Source organism: Suillus paluster (genome assembly GCF_016628075.1).
Source record: "Suillus paluster strain FC165 chromosome Unknown EDB91scaffold_15, whole genome shotgun sequence".
Classification (NCBI taxonomy): domain Eukaryota; kingdom Fungi; phylum Basidiomycota; class Agaricomycetes; order Boletales; family Suillaceae; genus Suillus; species Suillus paluster.
The window spans coordinates 307,511-330,235 of NW_024537575.1; the positions used below are offsets into that span (position 1 = coordinate 307,511).

Sequence of the window (22,725 nt, forward strand, 5' to 3'; positions counted from 1 at the left end):
TGTTTACATGACAGTGAGCCACAGACTTCACAGTTCACTTATTTGGCACTTATCCCTACTTTGTCACTTATCAATAATGGGATCTACTTATTTTTCTTCAACTAGCCACCTGGGCCCACCACCCTCAACTAGAGTACACCAAAATATTTGTTAGACTATAGAAGCTCATTTGACAATATCAAAACAACCACATTGGTTGTTTAGTCAAGTGGAAATGCCAAAACAGTAGCAAGAAGATTTTGACTTAAATGCTTTCCCTAGGCAGCTACACTTGAGAAGACTATATTCTATCATTATCAACATGTATTTGATAGGTTATTAGCAATTTGAAACACTCAAGTGGAGGGTGGTGGGCTGGGGTGGCTAGTTCAAGAAAAACAAGTAGATCCCATTATTGATAAGTGACAAAAGCAGTGACAAGTGCCAAATAGTTGAAATAAGCAATGTGTGAATTTACTGATGCACCACAATCACAGCAAATAGTGGTGCAAAGTATACACCATCTCTAGTCACTCACAGTTCTACAGTACAACTTGAAAATTTGAGTAGCCTGAGTACCATAGTAGTACATCAGTAAAATTACATGCCTCTTAATTTAACTTATTCAGAACTTATTCTACTTGGTTTGGCACCCAAGTCCACTAAGACATCCAAGTTCTTGCAAGTTCTTGTTTTGACTTGGAACGCAACTTAAGTGTCTTAGCACCAAGTTGACAAAGACACTCAGATAACTTAAGAGCCAAAAAGTAATTTCAAGACAACGTTAAATTCCAAGCATTCTATGAGTAAGAAATATATTAAGACACCAGCTCGAAAGCATGATGGTCAATAAAATGATTTATGTAGAATCCTCGGTAGGCATCTAGAGAATCATGGAATTGAAGGCCCTGAGGCACAAACTGAGTGCCAAATATTGGGAGTAGGTGAGCACCACGGATAATACTGTCAATATGGGTAATCGACAAGTCACAAGAGCCATCCTCATTGAGGGACGGCGCCACCATCCACATGCCTGTGAGCTCGTCTCGCTCCTCCACAATCCGATGGCAACCATTGAATGAGGGCACACGGATATGTGTGACCATTAGTGAAAGTGAAAGATAAAAAGCAAAATATCCGAACAACATCCATGCTGAGCATGCCATCCTGCTTGTCATTAATGTTGACTGAAGGGCACAATCATAACAGCCTGGTCCATTGCACCATGAGGGGCACAGCACGAATATGCTTGTGTCGCATGCTGGTGATTCCTGCTTGGATCGCTCAGTGTCGATGAAAGTAGCAGAAGCTGGAATGGAAAATCTTGATGCATCCCTATAAAAGATGGACAGTCATGAAGGGGGGCATTCGGCGGAAGAATGATTGTCGTCAGCATGAATCTGGCTGTATAAAAACAAATGAATGAGACATGGGAGTGATGGCAAATCAAGTTCATCCGCAAGTTCGGGAATTGTACGTGCACATGTTACGTTCTGAATGTCACATTAATGCTCGAAGGTTCGTCAAAAAGTTTGAATATGCACGAGCACTTTGTGCTAATTTCACATCAGCAATAACATCCTCATCATCTACAATACCATCATCCTTGACATTGTCGTAGTCATCCGCTTCCATGGCAAATGGATTGGTTTCTTCATGCCGTTGCTCTTCATGGTTGTTGTTGTTGTTGTCGATGTTGTCGTCATCTTCAAAATTTGAGCGATTCTTGACTGGGGATTTAATGAATAAAAGCAAATCAAAATCAAACATAAAGCATGTACAAAATGAATTATAGTAGCTGAAAGCACAAGAACCTTTGAGCATCCCATGCACTTGAGAATCAACCCTTGCTGCTGCGATTTTGTCCAGGCGCTGATTGGTGAGGAGCATCTGACTGAGTGCCTTGTGTTTGCTTGAGCATCGCCATGGTTTCTTTACCACCTTGATATGTTTGGATTCAGTGATGGATGAACAAAGCCCATTTTGGGCACCAAACAATTGGACGAGAATCTCATAGTGAACAAGGGAGTGTTGTTGGGGCAGGGAAATGTTGAAGCGGACACCGATAGTCTGGAATATGGTGTCGGTATCTATGGAAGTGCTCGAGGGCATCCCTGAGCTCTGTGAGAGTGTCATCTATGATGATATTGGCACGAACGATGTAGCAAAATTCCAGAAATGCTTGAAATGCTCGAAATGCTCGAAACCACTGTCATCTGGTACTGTGGCTTTCGATTGCTGAAAGATAGACCTAGTAGTACATAGTTGTGTTACTGTACACAAAATAATATAAGCATGGGACTTACCTTCATTAATGCTTTCGAGTCGTCACCTGTCCATTGTGAGAATCCACGCCCTTGTGGAAAACACCGTAGACCAGGGAATGAGGGTGCAACAGCAATTCTAGCGTGTCGTCAGTTCTCACCATAAGAAGATGGGAGAAAAGTGCAACTACCTTCAGTCAATATCATCCATAACCTCTGCCACACCTGCTTTTCCGTGCTCACATTTCGAGATATTTACCCACCCATTCAACCAGGTGGTCCTTGAACATGCCTTTAATTAGTTGATGCAAGTAAGTCAGGAGCAAGGAGCTGGTGGATGTCGGCATGAGGAAAGTCATTTGTGAAGGGCTATTGTCATATCCCGTACCTCTGGATCTGGAATTCTGGATCTACTTCATTAAAAGTCTGGTCCTCCATCCTGCTATTCCGCCCAGTGCTCCGCCTTCATCTCTGCACTCACCCCTAACTCCTTTTAGATTAGCTATTGCTCTGGTTACTGGTTATGTCCTATTCTGCTATGCTTACTGATCCGTCCATTCTTACTTCATTTTCGACTTCACTGCTTTGATCTGTTACACTTAGTAATAGACTTTCCACATGCTTCATACATAGCCCTTACCTTTGCTGACTGATTTACTTACATGATACCTACAGTATATAAACCCCTGTAATACTCCGGAACTCCTCAGTTCAAATATCATCTTAGTTCTGCTCATTCCTGCAATCTCCGGACTTGAGTCTCACCTCTTGTCCACCTCCAAGTCTTAGGGGTTGAAACCTTAGGACTAATCCTCTGGCTCTACCTTAGGGTAATCTAACCTCTGTTCTGTTTCTACTCCGGACTTCCATAGTAGCCTTACTCCGTCCCCACATAGTCTTCCGGAGTTCCGCTGAACTCCACTGACTTCTGTCCTCCGGAATTCCCCCAGACTTCTGTTGGACTTCCCCTCTGTCCCCTGGAAATTAAGGGCACGTACTTGGGTAAGGGGCGCAGCGCACGAGCTGAAGCCGAAGCCCTTTGAGTAACCTCTCCCTTGAGCACGACCTTAACAGCTATGCGGTGTGATGATTAGTGACATGATGCATGATAGCTCACCAACAATACCATACTCATCCCAGAGTATACCAAAACTAACTGAATCCACAAGCGCATCAGTATGCTCGTGTGACCAAGAAACACCTCCATCATCAAGACTTGTAGGAAATGCCAGACATCTGCCAAAGTAAATAGTGAGACCATGTATGAAGGAGGTGACAGCAATGTACATGAAAGCGGATATCAATAAGATGCCTGCACAGTCATCACTTGGAGACCGCACTATTCAGATGTCAAGTTTTATGGACATGTCACCAATGAAAGCAGAGACGGACACTATGCCCACAGAGTTATCACTTGGAGACCACACTATTCAGATGTCAAGTTTCATGGACATCTCAACATGAAGATAAGACACCTGCACAGTCATCACTTGGAGACCACACTATTCAGATGTCAAGTTTTATGGACATGTCACCAATGAAAGCAGAGATGGACACTATGCCCACAGACATCTTGACATGAAGTGGAGACAAACAAGAAGATCTTACCTTCCGCACCAATTTTTGATGATACCTGCCAGTACCACTTGCTCTTCATAGTCTGCAATATGGGGTCCCAGTCCATAAATAACACGGTGGTAGTGGCCATCACCGCACCGCGTAACTTCCAGAGTCGTCATTCCAGGTTTGAGATTGGTGAGGATTTTCAACAGCGAAGAGTGAAACATCTGCTTCTTGAACTTGTGGAATGCAGGATCATTCACACCTTTTTTGTTTGATGCAACAAGTAAGCTTCAAAGTAAAGGATGAGAAAAACAGCTAGTATGTACTCTTGGGAATTGCCATAAATCTGACCAGAGCCAATGCATCATGATGTGCACACCAAACATTGTTATGGACATTCCCAATTGAGAGATAAAGTGGATAGTAGTCGTTTTGACCAGTAGCAACAGACACCATTGTCTTGTCACTACCTAGGATGATGGGAACAAAGACTGCGCCATGTGTTTGTGGGTCTTGTGCTATTTCGTCCTGTACCAACATTAGTGCAAAATTGTATGAGTATGGGATACATACTGATTGGTGCCAGGCCCAGTCTCCCGACATAAAGTCTTTATAGCGGTGTTTCTTGTCCTTCTCCTGAAATTCATGGTATGGTGTATAATCAATTTCACCTGTATAGTCCACATTTGCAAGCATGTTCCTCATGATTGTGTGGGGGTCCTGGAACCAAACATCATATGACTGTTGCATCCAAAGCAGACAGTCTCCTGCAGGTTTCTTGCTGCTGTACTTGAGGGAGAAACTTTGCCATGCAACATCACCTAACGGTGTTGCATCAATAGTATCATATAAGTCTTTGTGGTCAGTGAACAGCGGATTGTCACAATGAATAGCAAGGGTGATACCCCAGTAGTAGAGGATCTTGTCAATTTGGCATGCTGACATCTGGTTTTCAGTGTACAGTAACTCAGCAGCCTCAAATTCTAGCCAGTTGCAGTATGGAGTCCAGTCGTCAGGACTCTTCATAGTGTATGGTGCGGGAGGAGCGCCAGGATTGAGAAAGTTGCCATTCTCATCACAAATTTGACCTGCAGGTGTGATTTTTTATGGAAGACAACTATCACCTGCAACAGGATTATTGTACTTACTGGTCAGTGCCTCATGATAGTCTCAAATGAGTCCATGCCTAAACTCCCAGCGCTCCTCATCCATTGTGAGTCTCAGAGCCTCTTTGTCTTCGACCTCTTGAACAGAAGCACATTGTGAGTGTAGCACTTGACTGGGGTGAGTAAATGAATTGTTGTGCATCACATTTTGGTGGAATTTCAGCCCGGAGGTATTTTTCAACCAGTGTTTGCACCCAGGGTATGGACACTGAATACATTGAGCACTAAATGCTTGTCGTTTGAGCTGTGTTTGAGGGATGTCATGGGCGAACATTTGCAACTTGAAAGGACTGAAAATTGGCAAGTATTAGCGAACCTGTCATGAAGCAAATTGTAATATACTACATACACGGAACAGGTGCAAGCAACACGTAACTCTTTCAAAGTCCTTCACAACCTCCCTGCCCTCAGCCAAATTTTCACTTCCACCAACCAGGCCTTTTCCAAGAATGATGTGGCCAAACACACATCCTAAAAATGCGAACCAGCATCCTGGTGAGATTGTTCTCAAAACAAAACAGAAAAGACGTACTGCTCGTCAAATCCAGGAAGACAACAATCGCATTGAGCACGAGCAGCAAGAACAGGAAGCCACAGCTCAGTGCAATGCTGAGCCTATCGCTGCTATTGAGGATCAGAGGGCCTTGAAGGATCTCAATCATTATGGATCCACCAAGGCCAAGGCCTTGGGCACGACCTGTGTCGAAGGTAAAGAAACTGGTCGGTATAGCTGAGGAAGAGGATGTTGAGATGATGGATACTGTAGATGAAGATAACATTCAGCCAATGGAGGGCAATCCTGAGGAGGTGTCATATCCCATACCTCCGGACCCGGAATTCCGGATCTACTTCATTGAAGTCCAATCCTCCGTCTTACTATTCCGCCCAGTGCTCCGCCTTCATCTCCGCACTCACCCCTAACTCCTTTTAGATTAGCTATTGCTCTGGTTACCGGTTATGTCCTATTCTGCTATGCTTACTGATCTGTCCATTCTTACTTCATTTCTGACTTCACTGCTTTGATCTGTTACACTTAGTAATAGACTTTCCACATGCTTCATACATAGCCCTTACCTTTGCTGACTGATTTACTTACATGATACCTACAGTATATAAACCCCTGTAATACTCTGGAACTCCTCAGTTCGAATGTCATCTTAGTTCTGCTCATTCCTGCAATCTCCGGACTTGAGTCTCATCTCTTGTCCACCTCTGAGTCTTAGGGGTTAAACCTTAGGACTACTTCTCCGGCTCTACCTTAGGGTAGTCTAAACTCTGTTCTGTTTCTACTCCAGACTTCCGTAGTAGCCTTACTCTGTCCCCGCATAAACCTTCTGGAGTTCCACTGAACTCCACCGACACTAAGTCCTCCGGAACTCCCCTGACTTCCGTCAGACTTCCCCTCTGTCCCCCAGAAATTAAAGGGCACGTACTCGGGTAAGGGGCACAGCGCACGAGCTGAAGCCGAAGCCCTTTGAGTAACCTCTCCCTTGAGCACGACCTTAACAGCTATGCAGTGTGATGATTAGTGACATGACCTTGATCAATTCAGTGCAGCTGATGTCAGTACAGCAAAGGGCGACTATACAGGCATCAGAAAGACAAAGGATTGGGCGGAGAAACTTGCAACTAGCAAGTTACTCAGGCCTTCTGTTGCTCACAGCACTTGAACTGCAACACACACCCGTGTTTCCTCACTACTTCCACCACTGTGTCAAAGATCACAAATGTGACTTCAGCCAGCACCAATCCTGGTCCTCCTCCTACTCCAGCACACAGTGTCAGAGAGTCAGACACATCATTGCTGGATGACGACGATTCGCTTGAGCACAAGGCTGCTTACAATGCCACTAAAAAGACTCAGACTGGTGACAGTGCTAGATGCACAACTTCAGTAAGTCCTACTTTTTTTTTTCCATTTACATGATGCTCACTCTTACCTCAGGATGTGGTTAAAGTTAGTAGCCTATTATCTCTGCATACCTCACGCCCAGTGTGTGTGCCATCCCAAAAAATGGCAATGACTGAATCATGGTCTTCCCCTCCCCCTTGTACTCAACCATCAAGAGTGACTACCAGGCTTCCAGGCCATCCTGAGCTTATGTCTGATCTATCTATGGAACTTTACGAGTTTGGTGATACTGAGGAGGCTGAGGACGAAGCACTTTCTGCACCTGTAGCAGGAAAAGGCATCAAACGCCTCACCACTTCAGTAAGTTGTCACTTCTTTCACGATACCTGTCTGATCTCTGCTAAATTTAGACCGATGTTGGTATCAGTAGCAATGCCCCTGCTTCAAAACGAGCAAAGACAGAATCACACATCACAAGCATCTAAAAAGTATGGGAGAACGCATGCCGGGGGGTGGGAGGATTTGGGCATTTCCGCGTAGCGCACATGGTTTCAGCAGTGACGCTTAATGACGATTTTGGAAATCTTGCGTGCTTTTCATTTTTGGAGTTCCATTTGCGAAAAACTGTTGTCTGTTAGTATACGAGGGTTCACTAATTTGGCAGGTGCTCACTGTCCCTCCATTTTGCACAACAACAATGAATTTTATATGTACTGTGACTGTGAATACATGATAAATAGTAAAAATTGAAGGACAACAAGGGATTTTGGGATTTTTGTGGGGAAAAGAGAAAAGAGAACACCAAGCAAGTGGAAAAATGCAAAATGCAAAAATGTGAAAATGCAAAATTGCAAAAATATAAAGATGGGAAAATTTGGCAATGGGTAAACAGAGGAATGGGAAGATGGAGAATGGAGAAATGGGGTGAATAGGGAGATGGGAGGATGGGAGGACAATGGGAGGATGGGAGGATGTCATGAATGTTACCAACTGCACCTAAATTTCGATTATCTTCGCCCTAAGTCACTATCCGATAAGATAAGATGGATAACTGATTAACGATCACTATCTTCAATTCACATCTATACTATATCAACGTCATCCATCTATATCCGTAACCCTAGACATCCGACACTCATCACATCCTTAGAAGTCCTACGATTAGGCAACGGGTTACATCATAAGCATCTACACGCCTCTATGATTGAACCATAACCGAGAGTCCTTTACGAGCCGTCTCTCGAAGAGTCATCATCCTTTCACATCGCAGACCTTCACTTCCCACACATGACACGTTAAGAGTTACCTCTGTCATTCACCGAACCCCTTACATAAGAACCTGTTGCACAGTCACAGCTAAACCCCTGAACCCTATCACAGAAGCACCACTCATAAAGAAGCATGCTCATTACCGAAGACCCTGGAGAAACCCTAGATCCGATCGTACCCGATACATCTCCAGATCCTATCTCTTATCGAGATCCTTAATCACCACTCGAGACTTCTTGTCACAGAACTCTCTCACACCCTTCTTCATATCCGCTTACCCTGAATAGAAGCAGTACCCTGAGACCCTGCTTAATCACCAATATCCCTATGAACCCTTTCTCCTTCCCTGTAGTTGATTGGTTGATAAGACGCCCTATACCCTAGGCGCAATGTTATGATCTTATATAGATATATCACTACCTTTCATACTCAGATATCTCCGCCTAGAGAGTAGTATATAGTTTAGGTCGTAGTCAGTAGTACTCCTTAGACTTAACCTCTTCGTTCCTACCTTGTGTAGACAGAGACGTTCACTCTCAATCTCATCCTTTGCTCTTTATCTTGACAAGTCCTAGTGGTTGTGTGAAACCTTTACCAATCGGTGAACATTGATCATAACAGAGGACAATGGGAGGATGAGAGGACAGGAGGACAAGAGGATGGGAGGACAATAGGAGGATGAGAGGACAGGAGGACAAGAGGACAGGAGAACAAGAGGATGGGAGGACAGTGGGAGGACAATGGGAGGATGGGAGATGGGAGGAAGGGAGGAAGGGAGGAAGGGAGGAAGGGAGGAAGGGAGGAAGGGAGGAAGGGAGGAAGGGAGGAAGGGAGGAAGGGAGGAAGGGAGGAAGGGAGGAAGGGAGGAAGGGAGGAAGGGAGGAAGGGAGGAAGGGAGGAAGGGAGGAAGGGAGGAAGGGAGGAAGGGAGGAAGGGAGGAAGGGAGGAAGGGAGGAAGGGAGGAAGGGAGGAAGGGAGGAAGGGAGGAAGGGAGGAAGGGAGGAAGGGAGGATGACTAGATGGGTGGATGGGTGAAGAGGAGAGTTGGTATAGAAGACAGGAGATGAAGATGGGACAGCAAACAGGAAATGGGAGATGGGAGGAAAAGGCATGAGTCAATAGCAAGACACAAACAGTGAGACTGAAGTTTACCTGGGACACTGGCTTGCATCCTGCTGGCCGAGGCATGAGGCCATGGGATCACAAGCCAGTGTCCCAGGTAAACTTCAGTCTCACTGTTTGTGCAACATCCCACAACTAAAACAACAGTATATAACATTTTTTAAATGTAAGATGTAAGAAATTATTGAGTTCAGACAACTAAATAATTATTTAATAGTCAGCCTGTGTCGAAGACACAGTGAGACAAGGCACTGAAGGTGCCTTCAGCAGAGTGCTTTGCGCTCTGCTTGTTTCCTGTGCCGAAGGCACAATGGGCTTGGACTAGTCACATCTCGCCGTGATGGCAGTGGTGCTAATCACCGGTACCAGAACGATAATCTTCCTGATGGCTGTCAGCACAATAACACCTGGCATCAGGTATTCATACCCACTGTTGCACACTGGGCTAGTGGAGACATTGAGCTGTGGGGCCCTGATGACCATGAATTAAGGGACATCATACAAGATATCTGGGACCATATATACAAGGGTAAGATCGAGCATGAAATTTCCAGTTCTGGCACTGTTTTGAAAGTAGTAAGTCCATCATTCTCATATTATTCGAGTCTACTGAAGTTTGAAGGCCAAACAATGCCTCATGGAATGGCGCGGAGGGTTTGGTGTTGCTGCTTGTTCCATTCTTACAGCATTTTTTGCACAGGACACTGATTTCCTGGATCTGGAGGCTTGCAAGGAATTTTCACAAGCCATGCTGAAACAAAACCACTTTATATTCAGGGATAATGCTGGGCTCGCTCCCAAGGTAAGTAGCATCATTTATTACTATTCAATGTCAATTTAAATTATCTGTTCAAAGGCTTGGATGGGCATGTGGAAGGCCTCCTTCATACTCCAGACATTTGCATCCCACCTCAATTTCACCTATGGCCATGTTGAAATTCCCGACCTCCACACCAAAGAAATTAGTGTGTGGGCCACCTTTACCTTTGCTGTTACTGCAGTGAGTCATGTTTTATTTCCGTTCTATTAGTATTCTTTATATTTTCACAGGTGTGCCGTATTCTTCAGCTAGTTGTGGATGGGAATATGACCTTCAAAATCATTTCAGAAACCCGTGCCAAGCGCACCAAAGCTACGAAGACAGACAATGGAGATATTTGGACACCCATCATCAAGAAGGGCGAGCAATTTGCCTTTAGCAAACCCGTCTGGGGGCCTATGACCCAGAAGTTCATGCAGCCCATCATAGTGCTTCCTGACGAGAACTTCACGAGCATAGTGCAAGAGGCACAGCAGTATGCCAAGCATCTGAGAAGTACTGGGAGCTCGAGGGCCACAAGTAATGTCATGCCCAATGAGGACAATAGATTCGCAGACCTGTTTGCATTCTGTTAAAAGTAAGTTGCCTTTATACTCACCTTTAATAGTATGCATTTATTCACGAAGGGCATAGTATTCCATCTTGCATTCACTCGTTTGGACTGGCCACCGCTACTATCTACCACATCATGCACCTTCTATCATACTATGACTACTGCATTTCACGCTCCTCACCATAACCACCCGTATTCACCCATTAATGATTGATCCTTCTTACTATGTCTATTGATGTCTTACTTTCATGGCTCACGCTTATCCGCCTCTTATTAGTCTTGCTGAACTTGGAGCTTATTCATCTTATTTTACTAAATTTAAGTGCTATCAAGTTGCATATCATTTCAAGACCAGATGCTTTGATTAAGACACTTGTCTTAGTATAAGACTGCCTTATTCTGTCTTAGCTCGTCTTGGCTACTAAAATAAGCTCATTAAGTTAAATTAAGAGGTGTGTAATTTTACTGATGTACTACAACTTGTAGTCCTAGTTATATTGTTTTGCTTCAAGTCTATCACTAGCAAATGACTTGGTTTCTGTGACTTCAATGATTGAACTTAAGCAGCAGTGGCAGCAAAAATGGTCTCAGATCTGAGTGAGACATAAATCCATTCATGCCTATGAGGACATACAACATATACTATGTAGATATTCATGTGAGAACAGCATTAAAGCAAGTTTAGGTGAGCAGGGATGAACAGGGAGCTGTTAAGAATATATAATCTCAGTCTTGAGATATTTGACTCAGTAAATTATTGTAGTACCTGTTAAGAATATATACTATGGGTATGTTAGCTCATTATAAGTAAACGGAAATAATAGTAACGACTTACATCTCAGTCTCGAGATACTTGACTGAGATGTTCTAACGCGGTACTTGACACTTTATAGTAGTTAGTATAGTGATATAAATAAATGGTAGCATAGGAAATATATTACTATGTCTTGGCTGATGTCACAATGTTGCGCATCACATAGACTGGTTGTGCTTGCAATGTCTCACTCTGACATCTCATTTCCTCCTCCCAGTCCATGCCCTGAATGGTCTGTGCTCAACACTCCCCCTCAAGCACAATCCAGGCTCATCAAAGCTTGCAGCTTCTGAAGGTGGGGATGTGCTAGGGCTTTAGTGAAGGCATCGGCTAGGTTATCCTCAGTGGGGCAGTAGTGAAGCGTGAACGTGCCATTTCTAACATGAGAGCGCATGAAATGATATCTCAAATCAATATGCTTGGTTCTGGAATGGAACTTGGTGTTAGATGCTAATGCAATTGCCGCTTGATTGTTGCAGTGTACGGGAGTAGAGGTGGTTGGTACATTGTATAGTTCTTTGATAAGGAGTTGAAGGTATAGGATCTTGCAGGCAACAATGGTGAGTGCGATGTATTCTGCCCCTGCGGTTGATAATGTGATGAGTGGTTGTTTGTGGGCACTCCATGCAACAGGGCCACCATTCAGCAAGACAACATAGCCGGACATTGAATGATGGTGGGGTTGAGACACCCAGTCAGTGTCCACCTAGGCTTCAAGTCCTGCATCTGTTGCACCTAGGGCGAGTTCAAAATCTGCCGTTCCTTTCAGATAACACATGACATGTTTGCTAACCTCCCAATGAACCCTACCAGGGTTTCACATAAATTGCAAGAGGGTCACAACTGCAAAGGCAATGTCCAGATGCGTGCTCATTGCCACATACATCAAAGAACCAATACCTCATTGATATGGGATGTTGCACATGTCCTCATGCTCAGTGAGAGTCGATGGGTCTTGGTCTGTGGACAGGATGGTCCCAACATCCATAGGTGTCTGGGCAGCCTTGGAGTTGGTGAGATTGAATCTTTCAAGGACAGTGCAAATGTATGTACCTTGAGATAAGGTGATGGTCCATGTGAGGCGATTCTGGGTGACTTTGAGGCCCAGGAGCCAGTTCAGCTCACCCAGGTCAGTAATCTCGAAGTGATCACATGGTTGGGCTTTGAACCAAGTAATGTCTGTGAGATGCTTTGAGGTTACAGCCATGTCATTGATGGACATGGTGATGACCATGTGCTCTTGGTCCATGCGCTTGTAGAAGACCACCTGATCAACCTGCAAACACGTAAAGCCAATCCTCAGAAACACTCCAGCCAACTCTTCTGCCCACTCAAATCCTGCTTGGCTTGCTTCAATCCAGGCAAGCTCCTCCTCAACCTCAGTACCTTTCCTGCATCTCCTGACTTCAGATAGCCGGGTGGTGCATGCATGTATATTTCCTCCTTGACATTGGTGTATAGGTAGGCGCTCTTAATATCCACCTAGTGGATTTCCCAATTGCATTGAGCCACCATCCCTAGTACTGTCCTGATGGTCATCATGTTAGAGGTAGGCATGAATGTGTTGAAATAATTGATGTCATGCTTCTGGTGTTGGCCATTGGCCACGAGGTGCGCTTGTAGCTTGAGTTTCTTGTCATTTGGCCCACATTTGGTGGCTAGAATGAAGTGGCATAGAATTATATTAGCACATGACAGTGTGTTTACCACTTCCCATGCCCCAAGCTTCTCTAATTGGCTGATTTCATAATTGACTACCTCTTGTCACTCAACTCCATCTGGTCCGTTCAAGGCCTGCTGCAATATTGGCTTGGGTTCAGTGGCTGCTAACATGATATGGTGAGTGGTGTCTGGTTTATCAGCTAAGTCTGATACTTCAGGGTCAAAGATTGCCTCAGTTGCAAGGGTTGCCATTTGTCCCTTGTTAAGGGTAGCATAATAGCCTGGAGGTGGATGGACTCTGGTTGATTGCAGTGCAGGTGGAGTTTCAGGTCACTGAGTTGGTCTGGTTGGAGTCTGTGGAGGGGAGATTGCCTAGACGTGCGGTACATTTTCACTCTTTGTGTCAGCCTATATCCTATCAGCGCTAATGGACTCCCCATTGTTTGGGACATCTTCTCCTACCATGACCTCCATGGGTGGGAATGTCAAGTTCCTCTCAACCAAAACTCACCACTTCAATGGCCAATAAATGTGATAGCCTTTGCTTTCTATGTCTACCCCCACGAACATCACCTCTTCAGCTCAAGCCTCAAGCTTGCCCACATTGTTGACATGCACAAAGACTGGGAATTCAAACTTGTGGGCCTGTGCAAGGGATGGTGGATGGCCATGTATGAGGTCATAAGGCATATGGTCAGGGATGGCATGGGAAGGTAAATGGTTCTTCAACCACATCACATAGTTAATGGCCTTGCCCCACAGGAACTTCGGGAGGTCCTGGTAGGCAATCAACATTGCCCAGGTGTGTTCAACCAGCATTTGGTTGAGACACTCAGCCACACTGTTTTTCTGGGGCAAATCATGGACCATAAGCTGCCTCTCAATCCCTTTGTCTTGCAGGTACTGGTCAAAGTCTTGACTCAAGTACTTGCCACTGTGGTCAAACCTAAGGGTCTTAATGTGACTACCATCATGTTGGCGTGACAGCCACAAAGTGTAAGCTTTGAATGCCTCCAGTGCTTTGGACTTATATGTGAGGAACTTGACCTTGGTCTGATGGGTGAGGTCATCAGTAAAGGTCATATAATAAAGGCTTCTGCCCAGGCTCTTGGTCCATGCCAGGCCCCACAAATCTGTGTGTATGACCTCACTGTACCTCTTTGCACAACTCGCTGACTCCTTGGGGAAGGGCTTATGTGTAGCCTTTGCTTTCACACAGGTGTCACAGAACTCCAGCTTGGAGGTGGAGTCTAGCTTGACACCTCCCACCAGCCCCTTCCTGACTGCCTCCAGAACTGCTTCTTGCGAAACATGCCTGAGCATGCAATGAAGTTCACATATAGTAAGTTTTGCCTTAGCTATGTTAGTGTGTTCCTTCTGATGACTGAGGACGGCATAGAGTCCTTCAACTTGGGGTATCTCCATGATGATCTTCCTCTTTGGGCCACTCAATAGGATTTTGCACATATTGCCCTCAAAGTAGACCACCAGCCCTGCAGCTGTGATGCAGTTGGTTGATATAAGGGTAAAGGCCATCTTAGGTGCATATAAGGCACTCTTAAATGTGACAGAGGTATATTTGTTGCCTAGGGGTAAGTCGAATTTGATGTCCCCCAATCCTATTGCACTAACTGCTGAGCAGTCTGCAGTATAAACGTCCTGTGGGGCAATAGAGACAAAGTTGACAAAGTTGACGAATTTGGAGCAGTTGGGACAGAAATGGGAGGTAGTGCCTGAGTCCATCATGGCTCCTCTGTGCTCAAGTGGGATATGCAGGTCCTTCGCAACAGTTGCCAAGTCCGATGTGACAAATGCATACTGTCATGAATGTTACCAACTGCATCTAAATTTCGATTATCGAACCCTAAGTCACCTTATCCGATAAGATTAGATTAGATAGATCCCTGATAAGATAAGATGGATAACTGATTAACGATCACTATCTTTACATCACATCTATACTATATCAACATCATCCATCCTTATCCGTAACCCTAGACATACGAACTCATCACATCCTTAGAAGTCCTACGATTAGGCAACGGGTTACATCATAAACATCTACATGCCTCTATGATCGAACCATAACTGAGAGTACTTTACGAGCTATCTCTCAAAGGGTCATCATCCCTTCACATCGCACACCTTCACTTCTCATGACATGTTAAGAGTTACCTCTGTCATTCACCGAACCCTTTACATAAGAACCTGTTGCACAGTCACAGCTAAACCCTGAACCCCTATCACAGAAGCACCGCTCATAGAGAAGCATGCTAATTACCGAAGACCCTGGAGAACCCTTAGATCCGATCGTACCCGATACATCTCCAGATCCTATCTAGATCCTTAGATCTAGATCCTCAGATTCCATCTCTAATCGAGATCCTTAATTACCGCTCGAGACTTCTTGTCACAGAACTCTCTCACACCCTTCTTAATCTCCGTCCACCCTGAATAGAAGCAGTCCCTGAGAACCCTGCTTAATCACCGATACCCTTGGCCCTATGAACCCTTTACCCTTCTCTTCTTGTAGTTGATTGGTTGATAAGACGCCCTATACCCTAGGTGCAATGTTATGACCGTATATAGTTATATCACATACCTTTCATACTCAGATAGCTCCGCCCCAATAGTAGTATATAGTCTAGGTAGTAGTCAGTAGTACTCCTTAGACTTAACCTCCTCATTTCTACATCATTGTAGGGCCTAGACATTCCCTCTCAATCCATCTTGCTTTACCCTCTTCAGACTGAGTCCTGTGGTGTGATTCCAATTCCAGACACCTACTAGTTAGGTTAAGGGACGTGGGTCATAACACATACTCATCCTGAGACTCATTCTGCATTGCAGTGTTGACAGCTTGTTTCGGTGAGTGATTTCCCTTCTTCTGGGTTTGCTTTGGTCCCTGACCTTCCTTCCCACCTCCAGGTCTCCAGCAGTCACTTTTATAGTGGCCCTTACAGTCACAATTGAAGCACATCACATCTGCATTCAGCTGGTTGGTGGATGTAGACCCATGGGTCTTATTCTGGCCTGCCTTGGTGGTAAGTGCAGCATTTCCACTTTTCTTGTTAGTGCATCAATCAGTGAGTTGGTGATGCTCATATTCTTCTGTAATGATACTGCTTGCTGTGTGACATTGCCCTCCAACTCAACCTGAGCTGGAGGGTTACTACTATTTGCAGGGGGGTCAACTGGAAGAGCCCAGTTCCAAGTCTTTGCTTCAGTGTCATACAGTGGTACTAGAGTATCTTGTGATGTTTTGCCAAATTTCTTGTTGATGCATTGGTCACGATAAAGGATTTTTCCGAAAGGTATTTTAAGGTTGCACACATTGGGAAGAGGAATTGTGAAAGACTGGAATATTTGGGAAAGTAGGTGTCCTAGTGGTTGTGAGGCCTTTGGTGCATCCTTGTGAGTGACCAGACAATTAAGCTCATCAGACATGATCTTGTTCATAGTAGGGACATCATTGACATTGGGAATAGACAGCAATAATGATGATTTGATTCCATTATCAACCATCCTGAAAAAGAATGCCATTTTTTGTACAACAATAGTGGGACAACCGAGCTTATCATGCCACACAGCATCCATCAAAGTTTAGTCCAGTGATTTAAGAATAAAACAGACTAGAATAACCATAGGCTAGACACTCATGACTCAACTGACACAAACATTGCATATGAAAAGTAAACAAGGTAACCCTACATCAAAGCTACATGGAAAGAGGAAAATATATATTCTTGTCCCAATATCTGTTGAGCCAAAACTGTGAAGCATGTTCCATGCTATTATATGGGGTGAGGTGGTTGTCTGTGCTTGCACCAAAGCGAGGGACAAGGTTGGCAGGTGCTCTGAGCTGCATCACAGGTATGATATCACCCACCCAAGTACCATTTAAACACTTCACTCATTTGAGCAAGTGAAGCTGCATACTTGGCTTATGATCATTGGTACTGGAGCTTTTGGGAACAATGTTAAAGCAATGCATGTATACCAGAAAGCGGTTCTTCCATGACCAATTTGTGCCACTCTTTCTGATAGGATGCATGATAAGTCTGATTTGACCAATAGTATGACCTATGACTTGATGATAAGTAAATATTCAGCACAACATAAGAATAACATACCACAAAGACCATCTGTGGGCAATAAGCATCCCGCCTCATTGTTGATGATAACTGTGTCATACTGACCAGAGGTCCAGGGATCAGAAGGGGGTGCATAATTGAGGGTCTGTGCAGGCTGTATGATGCTAATATTGTGGAAATTGGTGTCCTGCAGCCAAAGCTTAAACCAGACTTGTAGTTTGTCGATGATGGGTCCAGCTCTTCTAGTCCCCCCAATAGTATAGATGTGATCCCTCCCGTGAGTAGCCTCACAATGAAGAAAGTTGGCAGCTGGTCATAAGTCAGGAAGGCCAAACTTAATGGCAGCATCATCAACAGATATATTTCTGATGGAAGGGTCATAGGCAAGGTGAAATGCTGTGCATTTGATAATGAACGAGTGCAATGGCACAGGGACCATTCCCATTTCCCTGTTCTGGAGGATCTTGACAATTTCAAAGTAATTGGTGATTGGATGTGAATGTCCAGGGTATTTGATTGTTGCCAGAAGGTCTGCTGGGATATCATGATTGTCATCAAAATCAAAATCAATGTAGTCATCAACATCACCATCATCATCTGAACCCTGCCACTTTGAGTCTGGCATATTGTTGAGCAGACTCATAGCGAGGTCAAAGCAGCGGCATTTATCAGCACGGTCAAGATGGCAACATATCTGGGGGTCATAGTTATTGTCATTGCTTGAGCCAGCAGGATCCTTGATTTCTGTTATATGTGCATGCTCCATGGTGTCTGTGGTCCATTGCAGAGGAACTCTAGTGTTCCTTATGCTCAGAACTATGGAGTGCATGAGCTCTAGCTTCGGTATGTACCAGTTCTCAATGACTCTGCCATGCTGATCACAATGAAATCCACCATCTATAATTGCATCTTTATTAGCATAAAATTCTTCAAGGGCCGTGGAAATACAGGTGAGTTGGATGTCATCAATTACGAGTGACTGTATGAGGTACTGAAAGTCCATCAGAGCTCATACAGCAGTCATCACGGTGTGGGGAACATCCCCACTGTAGGCCCGTATCCCATATATTTCCCAAGCATTACCAGTATCTTTCCGTGTGTTTCACTACATATCCACTTCTTATCCGACTTGCCCACTACACGGAACTAAGCGGAACAATGCAGAACCAAGCGGAACAACCGTGCATCACGCACATCATATCCCTTTAGCCTTTAGAACATCCTCCTCCATCCTGTCCCTGTCCTTCCATCCTCACTGGTGAGTACTCACTACGTTCCTTGTGTTGCTGACATGTTGCTATCTCATTTCACATGTGTTATGATACTTATATGGATCTTTCTGCTACTTGGAACTGGATCCTTATCTCACAGCCTCGCCCAGTTGTAGCATAGCACTTTTCAGAACCCCTTCCTATATAGATAGCAATAGATGGGATCTTAGTTTTTTACCTTTTGCTAGACTTGACTCCACTTCCACTTACAGAGTACTTCCCAGTACTCCACTCACTGTTTAAAATATCTTCCTGAATCTATTCTTGACCTCATCACGATGCCTGCAGATCCGTGAGTTCCGCTTCAAATGCCCGACTCCCCAAATCCAACAACTTGGAACAAGTACCAGACACAAGCCTGGTCCGACTTTGCCCAATCTTCCTCATATAGGCTCATAGTTTCTTTTTCCCTCCATCGTATCTGTGATCTCTGTCCATGTGTTTGTTCCACTCGTTGCGCATTAGTTCCACTCATTGCACACTCATCCGTTTGTTGCGCATTAGTTCCATTTGTTGCACGTTAGCTCTGCTCGTTGTGCACCTTCAGTATCAGTGCGTTTCCAGTCCTAGTAAGGACTGGAACCATTCGGGTCGCTAGACAGAGTCTAGTCTTTGCTTTCCTCGCACTCACTTAAGGACTCACTACCCAGTAGCAATCCCCTTGGGACGAGTATTTGTCTTGCACCCTTGTTAAACATCTGAATTACCCCAGAGTCTATTTTCCTCACCCACAATGGTGCTAGGTACCACGTCTGTGATGATTGAGCACTGGATGTCACATTGAGTGTGTCCTGTAACCTGTTTAAGCTTTGAAATCCCGCCATGAAAATGATGGAACCCAGTGATGGCCTGCAACACAGAGAACTGAAAATTGATCTCTGTATCACTGACTGTGCAAATAAGCCACTTCACATCATGGTCGTAGAACTCGCAATGAATGAAGTGAAGAAATTCAAGAGTGAGAAAATGTGATGGATCACTGGGGATCCAATCCTGCCAGAAAGGTATATTCACCCCATTCAAATGAAACTTCTGTGCCTCACAAAAAAATGCCTCAATATCATCAGGATCAACTTTACTCCATGCAATGGCCAGCTGGGAGAGTGTAGTTGCTTGTGTGCGAGGCTCATGATGGAAAGGGTCTCCAAACTGTTTGTACATGGCCATAGTGACCGGGGAGGTTTTCCTGCCAACAGCAGCCAGCATCATGGCCTCCAGGGTGTCAACAATATAGCTCACGAGCAGCATAAAACAGTAGTGACTGTGTCCAACAGGGTCTGACAGCATGACCTCTTTGTGAGCAGCTAGCTTGAGTGGACATAGAACAATATTCAAGCATTCATGAATGAGGCGATCCTTGAGTACACCTCACATGCATTTTTTCTTGTAGATGAATTTTGGGACAGGGAGTAGAGCAGTAAGTACAAAGGCATTTAAAGATGACTTGAGTCATGTGGACATACATATGTTAGCAAGGCTAACAAGAAGGGGATGTGCAACTCTGTCGCCCATTATGGTTGATATATTTGTCTTGTCAGATGATAAGATGGTCCCAAGGAGTGTTGCACCTCTTGGTAAGGTTGACTGTTTGAAAACCAATAAGTACGATGACTCACACAAATGAAACTATGTGTACCTGCATATTCCATACATCATCACTGGTCATCCATTCCGAATACATGTAGCACAGCTGCTGCACAGTGGTATACACCCTACAAGGTGTGAAGTCCAGCTGATCATAAAAGGCAGGATGGTTGAGAAGGCTCAAAATACAATACAGGGGATCATGCCAATACAACACAATGGGTGATTTTGTGGGATGTGCTGTAGGTATCATTTGAGACATCCAGCACAGACCGCTGGGCAACATTTCTGCTCTGCTGCATAGTTCCTTGGCCAAACAGAACAACAACAGAAGGGTCTTTATTTGAACCAAACACTTTCAAAATTTGTAAATGTTATTAAAGAATTTACTCACCATCTTGAGTAAAAGAAAACTGTCAATCTTCCCCATGCTCAATCCTGAGCAAAGTAGCCATGACCCAACTTCCCAGTCTTTCTGGCTGCTGAATGGATAATATGGATTTATTGCAGTGTTTGCTGTTCTCGTCAGAATTGAATAAATTGAGGAATGTGTAGCCCCTGCCGTATGATTGAGTGCAGTCAGGATATGAGTCAATAACTTCCAAGTTGTGAGTTGGCATTCCCCCATAATGAACCTGGATCTCACTACAACTCCCTCAAAATGTCTCATCCCAATCTCCAAAACCACCAGACTTGGTGTCGGGAATATTTGGTCCATCATCCATATTTATATTTGGTTCATCATCCATACGGGAGTCATCAGACTCGGAGCGCAAGCATATCAGATCCTGCAGCCACATACTGCAGCCAGAGTGAGGTTGGCTCATGTGACGAGCAACAGTGACATGGTCCTTGAAACCACCTTTGCCACATGAAAGACACTGGAATGACAACATAGTGTGCATGTGAGAATTCTGAGATTCAGAAGACAGTTAAACTGTAATGTTCAGAATCAATACCCATATTAGTTTTTCCAACACTCATGTCCAAGTCAAGACGCACACCAATCCATCTAAATATCTCTAGTGATGTACCATCAGTGTCATGTATGGCCCCTATGTACCCACAATACATCAGTAAGTGGCAAGTCAGCCATGTTCTGGGTGACTCTGGCAGTGGTATTGCTGATTTGTACAATGTGGTCAATGCTATTGGCTCGATGGTAATTGACTGATATCTTACTAGGCAATGCTTGCTCACGTGTCTACAGACCCTCAACGATGTTGACCAACTTGAAGCCAACCTCATCATGGACTTCGCAAGGGCCCAATGTGATATATTCAATGCGGAGAAAACACTTGCTGATTGCATTGTCCAAGAACATGATGTCATGACAAATATTTCAAAATACAAGTCTGCCATTTCTAAGTGGAAGCTTGACAAGGCAGATGTAGGACTGGGTCATATGTGCATCACATTCAAGAAACATGGTCTTTCTCACCACCCAATGCCACACAGTTTTCATGGCAAGTAAGCCTATCATGTACACAGTACTACCAATTAATGCCTTCATATCATAGACTCATTCACATCCTGCCATCAGGTAACCATCCAGTTGGACTAATGACGAGTACCTTCTTTTGAGTTGTATCAAATAGAAACCTTGTATTTAGCAGTACTAGTACCTGTCATATACCGGATCCAAGCACCTCCAATACCACCTGTAAACATCCCTACCACTAGTCCGACCCCCTGTTTCCCCATCTGCTCCATCCCTCCTTCTCCGACAATGCACAAAGTGCATTTCAGCAGGACTAGCCCTGCTACCTCCACCCGACTCTATTCTGCTCCTCCGACACTACCCTTATTTTCTCCGACACTATATCCCATACCTCTGGATCTGGAATTCCGGATTCTCCCCTATGAAAGTCCGGTTCTCTGTCCTGTTCCACCTGGCGCTCCACTTTCATCTCCGGACTTACATCTATCTCCTTTTAGAACACTGCTCTCCGGTTACCGGTTGTACACCTTTCTGCTTTGCTTACTGATCTGTCTGTTGGCACTTCATTTCTGACCTCATTTCCTTGATCCGTTGTACACTTACTAATAGACCCTCCATATGCTTCAGACATAGCTTTTACTGTGCTGACTGATTTACTTACATGATACCTACAGTATATAAACTCTTGTAAAACTCCAGAACTCCTTAGTTCAAATATCATCTTAGTTCTGCTCATTCCTGCAATCTCTGGACTTGAGTCTCATCTCTTGTCCACCTCCGAGTCTTAGGGGTAAAACCTTAGGACTAATTCTCTGGCTCTACCTTAGGGTAGTCTAACCTCTGTTCTGTTTCTACTTTGGACTTGTCTGTAGTAGCCTTACTCTGTTCCCACATAGTCTCCCAGAGTTCTGCCGAACTCCACCAACGTTTGTCCTCTGGAACTCCCCGGACTTCCGTCGGACTTCCCCTCTGCCCCTCGGAAATTAAGGGCATGTATTCGGGTAAGGGGCGCAGCGCACGAGCTGAAGCTGAAGCCCTTTGAGTAGTCTTTCCCTTGAGCACGATCTTAACAGTACCTAGTAGTAGTAAATATGATAGACATGAAATTTTGTTTTGTCTTGACATTTGACTTGGTGGATGTGCTTCAAATTGTGACTTCAAATTTCAATATTTTCTAAGTACAGCCTGAATTACTAGCACTTGAGGTATTGTGACTACTAGTATTTTGCCAACAAACACTGTGAGCAGTTGTACATCCTGTGAGCTCTGTC

At 44.5% G+C, this 22,725-nt stretch overlaps 8 protein-coding genes across 8 annotated transcripts; 2 read left to right on the forward strand and 6 right to left on the reverse strand.

Moving 5' to 3' along the window:
- Positions 1–1,788: 1,788 nt before the first annotated feature.
- Positions 1,789–2,061, reverse strand: EDB91DRAFT_1026783 (uncharacterized protein; the record flags this gene model as incomplete). Its single annotated transcript, XM_041312649.1, has 1 exon — positions 1,789–2,061. A coding segment is annotated over one exon (273 nt), but the record flags the coding sequence as incomplete, so codon positions are not given.
- A 476-nt stretch (positions 2,062–2,537) lies between these two features.
- On the reverse strand, positions 2,538–5,634 carry EDB91DRAFT_1236440 (uncharacterized protein; the record flags this gene model as incomplete). The annotated part of the gene is made up of 6 exons (XM_041321456.1): positions 2,538–2,612; positions 3,365–3,479; positions 3,852–4,068; positions 4,133–4,334; positions 4,380–4,894; positions 5,505–5,634. 6 exons carry the CDS (start codon positions 5,632–5,634, stop codon positions 2,538–2,540), a joined length of 1,254 nt encoding a protein of 417 aa, XP_041179158.1.
- Positions 5,635–6,483: 849 nt separating this feature from the next.
- Positions 6,484–7,309, forward strand: EDB91DRAFT_1246524 (uncharacterized protein; the record flags this gene model as incomplete). The annotated part of the gene is made up of 5 exons (XM_041322670.1): positions 6,484–6,490; positions 6,545–6,624; positions 6,693–6,866; positions 6,918–7,184; positions 7,235–7,309. The coding sequence occupies 5 exons, from the start codon at positions 6,484–6,486 to the stop codon at positions 7,307–7,309; spliced, it is 603 nt and encodes a 200-aa protein (XP_041179159.1).
- A 1,326-nt stretch (positions 7,310–8,635) lies between these two features.
- Positions 8,636–9,205, reverse strand: EDB91DRAFT_1246525 (uncharacterized protein; the record flags this gene model as incomplete). The annotated part of the gene is made up of 1 exon (XM_041322671.1): positions 8,636–9,205. The coding sequence occupies one exon, from the start codon at positions 9,203–9,205 to the stop codon at positions 8,636–8,638; it is 570 nt and encodes a 189-aa protein (XP_041179160.1).
- Positions 9,206–9,555: 350 nt separating this feature from the next.
- EDB91DRAFT_1246526 (uncharacterized protein) lies at positions 9,556–10,610 on the forward strand (the record flags this gene model as incomplete). The annotated part of the gene is made up of 5 exons (XM_041322672.1): positions 9,556–9,561; positions 9,612–9,791; positions 9,838–10,017; positions 10,072–10,215; positions 10,266–10,610. 5 exons carry the CDS (start codon positions 9,556–9,558, stop codon positions 10,608–10,610), a joined length of 855 nt encoding a protein of 284 aa, XP_041179161.1.
- Positions 10,611–17,471: 6,861 nt separating this feature from the next.
- EDB91DRAFT_1246529 (uncharacterized protein) lies at positions 17,472–17,924 on the reverse strand (the record flags this gene model as incomplete). Its single annotated transcript, XM_041322673.1, has 1 exon — positions 17,472–17,924. The coding sequence occupies one exon, from the start codon at positions 17,922–17,924 to the stop codon at positions 17,472–17,474; it is 453 nt and encodes a 150-aa protein (XP_041179162.1).
- Positions 17,925–20,134: 2,210 nt separating this feature from the next.
- Positions 20,135–20,512, reverse strand: EDB91DRAFT_1005158 (uncharacterized protein; the record flags this gene model as incomplete). Its single annotated transcript, XM_041312303.1, has 2 exons — positions 20,135–20,368; positions 20,408–20,512. Coding segments are annotated over 2 exons (339 nt in total), but the record flags the coding sequence as incomplete, so codon positions are not given.
- Positions 20,513–20,669: 157 nt separating this feature from the next.
- Positions 20,670–21,337, reverse strand: EDB91DRAFT_1080534 (uncharacterized protein; the record flags this gene model as incomplete). The annotated part of the gene is made up of 3 exons (XM_041315240.1): positions 20,670–20,894; positions 21,016–21,068; positions 21,226–21,337. 3 exons carry the CDS (start codon positions 21,335–21,337, stop codon positions 20,670–20,672), a joined length of 390 nt encoding a protein of 129 aa, XP_041179164.1.
- Between the last annotated feature and the right edge of the window lie 1,388 nt (positions 21,338–22,725).